General features: G+C 43.6%; 2 protein-coding genes across 2 annotated transcripts; one reads left to right on the top strand and one right to left on the bottom strand.

Moving 5' to 3' along the window:
* Nucleotides 1-1,935: 1,935 nt before the first annotated feature.
* SARC_04653 (hypothetical protein) lies at nucleotides 1,936-4,953 on the top strand. The gene is made up of 4 exons (XM_014301503.1): nucleotides 1,936-2,118; nucleotides 2,298-2,379; nucleotides 2,496-2,700; nucleotides 2,883-4,953. Exons 1-4 carry the CDS (start codon nucleotides 1,978-1,980, stop codon nucleotides 4,771-4,773), a joined length of 2,319 nt encoding a protein of 772 aa, XP_014156978.1. The 5' UTR covers nucleotides 1,936-1,977; the 3' UTR covers nucleotides 4,774-4,953.
* A 668-nt stretch (nucleotides 4,954-5,621) lies between these two features.
* On the bottom strand, nucleotides 5,622-7,234 carry SARC_04652 (hypothetical protein). The gene is made up of 3 exons (XM_014301502.1): nucleotides 7,068-7,234; nucleotides 6,418-6,525; nucleotides 5,622-5,975 (listed from the first exon to the last, which is right to left on the bottom strand). The coding sequence occupies exons 1-3, from the start codon at nucleotides 7,171-7,173 to the stop codon at nucleotides 5,725-5,727; spliced, it is 465 nt and encodes a 154-aa protein (XP_014156977.1). The 5' UTR covers nucleotides 7,174-7,234; the 3' UTR covers nucleotides 5,622-5,724.
* Between the last annotated feature and the right edge of the window lie 303 nt (nucleotides 7,235-7,537).

The raw sequence follows: 7,537 nt of genomic DNA, 5'->3' as shown, positions 1-7,537 counted from the left end.
TATAGTTATATATGTACTGTAGGTTTGTATGTAGTGTGTGTGCGGGCGCGCGCCGTTGGGGGTTGCCACATAAAAAAAATAGTATTTTGAGAAGTAACAGAAGACTGTTCAAGAAGTTTCCTACGGACTTGTCCGTTCTCCCATAATTTCTACTTTTTCTAGTAGATGGTCATGAGAAGCTTCAAGTTTCAAACTGAACACTGAACAGTTCCATTTCAACTTTTCAAGACTCAAGAAGAGTAAAGTCTCAAGTCTCAACTATCAAAGAGAAGTCAAGCCCATAGAGCCACAGGCCACAGACAAGAAGAAGAAGAAGAGTCTGAAGAGCAGGACTTATCAGTCATCACTCAACTCTCAAGAGTCAAGACTCAAGAAGGGAGTTAAGAAGCACTCAAGGCCGAAGGCCCGTAGCTATTTATAGCAAGTCAGTAAATATAAAATAACAAAGTACATATATAAACTACACACAGCACTTTTTTTAAATTATTTAAATTTTTAAATTTTGGTTCAATTTAAAAAAACAAACAAACAAACATACGAGTGTATGTATTTTGTTTAAAACAAAATACGAAACCACCCATTCCCTTTCCTAAGCAGATGGAGCCTCCTAAAAACACATGGGCAATCATCATAGCCTCCCTGACTCCTGAACTCCTGACCTGTAGTGGGGCAATCATCAACAATTAAGACATCCCACTGATCCCAGCCCAGCCTGTCAAACAAGAGAGAGGAAATCAAATCTTGAACAAAACTGCTTTTTGTTTAGTAAAAATAGCATTTTTAAAAATCTAATATGTAGCAATGTATTTGGTTTGTATTTTATTTTTCAAAAAATTAACAACAAACAACAAAAAACAACAAAAAGAACAAATCCCGAGGCCCTATTAGTAGAGCAAACTCCGAGAGAGGGTCATGATAATCCCATGAGGCACCAATGATGATCGAAGAATTCGTAGTTTCGCATCCTGGAGCTTCATGACTCCCAAGTCCCAAGTTCCAACTCCAAAGTCTCACACAACAAGAAGTCTCAAGTCTCAACGGCTGCTCAACCTCTCAAGTCTCAAATCTCTGCACGCGAGTCTTCTCAAATCGCAAGACTCTTTCTACCAAAAATATTTAGCTATTTGTTAAAAAAAAACAGTTTTTAAAACTATGTATTTATATATATATATAGAGCGCGAGAGAGACAGAGAGAGAGACTGAACTTCAGAAGAGAGAGGAAAGACCGAAAGCGAGGGCTCAACTTCTCTCAAGTCTCAGTGCTCAACAAGTGTCATTTTGTTTAGTAAAAAAGGGCTCAAAAGGCCTCAGGTTGGCCTCAAGGCTCAAGCCAATGTATTCCACTCCTTTAGAGTCCCAGACTCCCCACACACACGAAAACGAAGTCAACAGATAAAAGTGGTTGTTTTTTAGTGACTCAGCTTTAAAAATACAATTAAGTTCATCTCGTTCTAGAACATCAAAAGCAATAGCACAACTGCTGCCAACAAGTCGACAACTTGATTTTTATCGCATGTAAATACGATAGAGTAAAATAAAAAGTGGATATCTATCTCTTAAGTCTAGTAGTAATCCAGTGTCCACGCCGATAGTGGGTTTTTATAAAAAAAACAAAACCAAGTCAGTGATCGACTGTTCGTCTTCCTCATGATGTAAATTTTTCCTATGGTAGTGTAGTATCTAGTGGATACGAAACAAATCTTTTTATAAAAAAAGGTTAATATCGTACCACTGTTCCCTGTACACACAAGAGAGAGTATACACTGTACAGTGCACAACTGCACCATGCATAATGCACAGTGCACAGTTGACAACTGTTAAAAACAAATATCTCTTATCAATTTCAATCAATTTGTGTACATATATGCCTATTACATAATATATAGTCCTTTTAAAATAAAATATATAGTCCTTTTTTTACAATTTGGGCACGCACATCATTAGAGCAATGTTATAAAGCAGATTCAAGAATTTACAATGGTCAACCCTGCGAAGGAAAGTGATAACAAAATGAAAAAGCCTAGGCCGAGACGCAACCTGAAGGAAATGGAACGCAATTTTGTCTGCAATACACTTGGCTGTAGTCGGATATACGCATCCGAACAATCACTGAAGCAAGTATGGATTTATATACAGGCATTGTGTTTTTCTTGTTGTATACCAGCAGTTTTCGTTAAGATATGTTATCAATGTTTAGTGTGCCGGGTAGTACGATTTATAGTTCCTTGTACTTCAAGGTACTGTTGGCTTAGGTTTGTTACTCATTTTTATCTTCAATTGCTCACTATGACATGCAGCACCGACGAAAGAAGCACAGTTTCTTTAGCACTGCGGAGCAGACGGGCGGAGGGCCTTTGGCTCGTCAACAATCGTTTGCAGGTATCGGTACGATGCTGATTTAATGATTTTTAACTACACGAGAACTTGGTCTTTTGAATTTAAGTTGATAAATGTAATGGTGATTCACTTATCCTTGGTATATTTTTTCTCTATAGGGGTGCGAAAAACGCAAACGGGCTTTCGGAAGCGTACATACTCTTGTCCTGATATTCTACCTCCGATATTGGGTTTCGGAACAGCCGTGTTGAATCCGAAACTTCAAGATTCATTCTTCAAAGCCAGTACCGACGTACAGTTTAACAAACAACCTAAGCTGGAATCTTCCGATTATGTGGGCAATGTGCATATTTTACCCCAACGGTGAGTAGCATGTTTGCTGTGTATGCGGATACATGCATCTATGGGGTATGAGAGAGCGGTAGTTTTTCATACTAATAATTTGTCCGGACCATGTGCTTTAGCTCTTCTGATTGCTTATAGATACAATCCACCTAACAATCTCGGCTAATATGAAGGACGTCTACATACCAAATATTAAATAGGAGTGTAAGGCAGATGGGGTTATCGGAGGCAGAGAGAAAGAGTCCTATCAGACACGACTTACGAAGGTCAATTTCATTATGCGACGCGACGGTGGAAGATGACACGACAAATAATGGCGATGAAACTGCACAGGCGAATAAGCCACAAATGGCAGGTCATAATCTGCACCAGCTAAGGGGATTGGAAGCAGACCAAACTAAGTCACACTTGCAGTTACAAGCACAGTATCAGCGGCTGAAACTTGAAGATTCTCGAGCCGCTCCAAAGTGTGCGGACATTGTGGAACAAAATAATTCATGTATCTCAATGGATACGGATAACGAAGATAAGAATATAACTCAAGAAGGCGCATTTAACGATCTGATAGGTTGTATAACTCAATTGACTAGTTCACATGGCTCATCCCCAGCTCAAGCGGAAAATTCATCGGTTGGAGAAGACGATGGACATAGTGATACATCAAGAAACACGGAATTGTTGCCATCTCGGGCGCGGCAGCTGTCAGAGCTGCAGATGCAGCGTCAACTTCAATTACAAAGTCAACTGAGAGCGCAGTTACAAATAAATCTGCAACAGCAACGGCAACTGCAATTGCACATGTTCAAGGAAAGTCAGCAGCAACAGATGCAACAAGACGAAGAAGAGAAGCAACATCAACAACAACGAGAACAACAACAGCAAAACCAACAACGTGAAAAACAACAACAACAGCAGCAGTTAAACCAACAACAACAGCAACAACAACAATCTTTGCAACAAGAACGGCAATTAAATCAGCAACAACTGCAACAACAACAGCAACATCAATCGTTACATCAACAACGACAGCAATTAAATTTACAACAGAATTTGGATCAACAGCAACGACAGCAACAGCAACAACTATTGGAACATCAGCACCAACAACAACAGCAACTAAACCAACAACAACAGCAAGGGCGGCAACAACAACGACAACAGCAAATAAATCATCAGCTGTATCAGCAACCGCAACCGCAACCACAACCACATCCACAACCACAACTACTACCACAACCGCAACTACTACCACAACCGCAAGGGCAAGATCAACAGCGACAGGAACAACAGCAACTTCACCAGCAAGGACAATGGCTGTCGCAACGGTCGGAGCAACAAACTGAGCAGGCCAGGCTAGATGTTCATGCTCTGCGATATTTCCACAGCGACGGTTTAGCCTCACAGAATGCAAACCCGTCTGTGCCGATCTCAAGGGAGTCGGCGAAGGAGGCCGAGGGCCGTCTCTCTCTGCCTGATCTCAAGCTGAAACAAGAACAGCTCGACCAATACCGGGTACAGACATTCGAAGAGTTGCTATCGGCACACCGTGAAGGTATCTCAGAGCGAGAGCGGTCGTCCTTAGACTCAATGGCTGCGCTTGCCGCAACGCTTGACGAGGAGTCCTCTGCGACACTACGGGCGCTTAGGCCTGATTCTGTCAGTCGATTGCTCGGTCAGGATCACACAATGCGGAAGTTCGGTATGTGCGGCCAACTCGTTGGTACTGAGCAGGTGTCTGAGACATCGAAGCGTGGACAGGGCATGGACATATCACAGCTGGATGAGATGCTCAATTTGCCCTTCCAGATGCCAGGTATAGGTGAGTATGAGCAGCGACAACCCCAACCTATATCGCGGGAATCGACTGGCGATGTAATTTCGACATGTGAAACTGATACAAGCAGATCAACTGTCGAGACAAGCATGCCTACGGTCGAGACAAGCAGGCATACGGTCGAGCTTTCAACACAGGGATACATGAACGCGAACACAAGCAGTTCAGATCTTTACTCTAGGATGTACTTTCCTGAAGTTGACCTCGAGCTGAACACTAAATTTGCAGAGGCGAAACCGGACGGTCGAACGAAGTGATGCTGGACCGGGTGCACCCGGCGGATAAGAGAGAAAGCATCACATCATCGAAGACATATTCAGATACATTAAGATGATAGATAACAATATACTAACCATTACCACTTAAATAGCCACCTGAACGGCAAGATGATCAGGACCATTAAAGTGCAATCCACTGATCGTGGACGATTTATGTGACTATGCTGTGTGTGGTGCCAAGTACACCGTCGAGGGCTTGTTCAGTTGTTACCGCAGTCGTACGGGAGATATAGTAATGATATATAATATAGTAATGATACATAATAATATATACTAGCCATTACCACTTAGATAGCCTTCTAAACGGCAAGATGATCATGCCCAACAAAGTGTAACCCACTCATCGTGGAGGATGCACATGGGACTGGGCAGTGTGTGGTGCAAGTTGGTTAATGCTGAGCTGAACACTACTCTATCCCTGTTTGTTGCGTAGCATCAGCCCATGACTCTTGTTGAACACTTCCGACGCGTGTGGTTATAGTATGAAATAACTAAGATACACATGAATAGGACTGTGGCTCAGCAGTACAAATGCCGTACGGGGTGGTATCTCAGCGATCTTGGGTGCACATGGGGTGAGTTGCCACCAGATTATAAAGTCATCTCGTCTAATGTCCACATCCGGCGCGCGCTTTGGGAAGACGATGCAGAATGGAAGGTGGCAAACGAAACCGCGAAAGAAGTACCTAGCGGACAATGCACAACGGCAAACCTGAGCACCATCCCGCTTTTGTTATGATTTAAAACGGGACAGTGGGAGTATCGGAACTCCATCCAGTTCATGCAGGCTCTATATCTTGGGCAATACATATAAGCAAACCTACAGACATCTGGACCCGTTCGTATTCTAAGTTTGGTTTAATTTAATACTCAATTGCAGACATTCTAAACTGCCCCCGTACGTATTCTAAGTTCGCTTTAATTTAATATTCATAGCTGTATAGGCGAATCACTGAGCGATGCATGTCTGGACGTGTGCATGCTTTCGCCTAATAAACCGGCCTCGCTCAACGCTCGCACTTCGGCGTTCTTGGCTTCTAAGTCGTGTTTGAAATCCGTGAAGGTCTCACTCTCGAAAAAGAGGGGTAGTATACTAACACGTACTACCTGTATAATCTCGTGCCCGGCCTTGACACTGGCTCTGTGTACGCCTTGCCACGGCCCAGAGGTCATGCTGGGTGCTGCAACGGGGGATAGGCAGAGCGTATGGTGGTTGGAGAGTGAGGTGTACTTTAAAGGACACACAGACAATACATACGAAAACACATACAATAAAAGAAACTTAGACAATACATACAAAAAGCCAGACAATGAATGAAACACAGACAATACATACGAAATCACATACAATAAAAGAAACCCGGACAAAACATACCAAAAGCCAGAAAATGAATGAAACACAGACATTATATACAACAACACATACAGAATTTAATATAATATAAAATTAAAGAAATACTGTACTATTTAGGAGGCTATGGAAATACAGACACTATAAACCTAACCCTAAACCCTAAACACATACAATATATATCACAAGCGGTCCGGTACAGACAATGGACACCTATGTAATATCGGGGATAGCGTACGTATACAGGCACGTAGAGGACTGTCGATACATACCTAAGGATCGAGCGGTGGTGGGGCTGGAGGGGTGGAACAGTGAGAACACTGAGCGTGACGAGGGTATGTCACTGTCTAATCGATCTGAACTGCTGCGGTTGCCAAGACCTGTAGCCATGGCAACCAAACAGTGAGAGACTGAGCTGAGGTGCAATGGTATCGATGGCAGGGTCCAAACAGGGTACCGTTGGGCTGTGATTGGCCCATGGCCGTAGTACCGAACTTTCGAGTGCGAAAATAAAAATTAAAAGTACAAACCAAACCCCGAGGTTGCTTGCTTGCTCGCCCAAGTACATCTGTCTTAGGAATAGCATTGCTCATGTGCAGTCCTTGCTACAGGATCTTTGATAAACGACACCGCTTGAGCTGCTGCAAGTGCAGGTGCAGGTATCAGTGCAGGTATAGGTATAGGTGCAGGTGCAGGTACAGGTATAGGTGCAGGTGCAGGTGCAGGTGTAGGTGCAGGCATAGGTGCAGGTGCAGGTGTAGGTGCAGATATAGGTGCAGGCGCGAGTCTGTGCGAGACGTTTGCACACATCGCGTGGCACGTGGCAACGGGGCAGGTGTCTTATGTGAGCAACACATAAGACACACACTCACCGCACACTCACCTCACACTCACCTCACACGCCACTGTGATAGTCACTTACTTGTGCTCATAGACAGACCAGAGCCATGGTTTAACGGTCTCTTCGGCCGAGGATTCGGCGTGTGTGCGCTCGTGTTTTCTGGAATACTGGCCATGCTCGTATTCATTTGATCCGGAATTGATATGCTTTCACGGAAAGGGGTCGGTTTCTGGTTGGTATTTATACCTTGGGCGAAGAACGGGAGATTAACAGGCAGCCCAGGCCTAACCCCTTAACCCTGCATGGGACGACGCATTAAGGACATGCAAGAAACTAAACCCTAAACCCTACGATAATTGAAGAAATTCACGATACTAAACCCTAAACCCTACAACAATCTAAGGACTTGCACGAACACACACGGGCAGACTATTATCTGAACGCGGCGCTCATATGTCTACACACACAGGAAGCGTGTTGTTGATAGGTATACTCGTATAAACTCTAATTGTTGAGCACACGCCATCAGACGATCGTATACATTGAAGTCG

This window comes from Sphaeroforma arctica (assembly GCF_001186125.1).
Source record: "Sphaeroforma arctica JP610 unplaced genomic scaffold supercont1.270, whole genome shotgun sequence".
Classification (NCBI taxonomy): domain Eukaryota; class Ichthyosporea; order Ichthyophonida; genus Sphaeroforma; species Sphaeroforma arctica.
The sequence above is the reverse complement of the archived record's forward strand: the minus strand, read 5'-3'. Positions and strand labels throughout refer to the sequence as shown.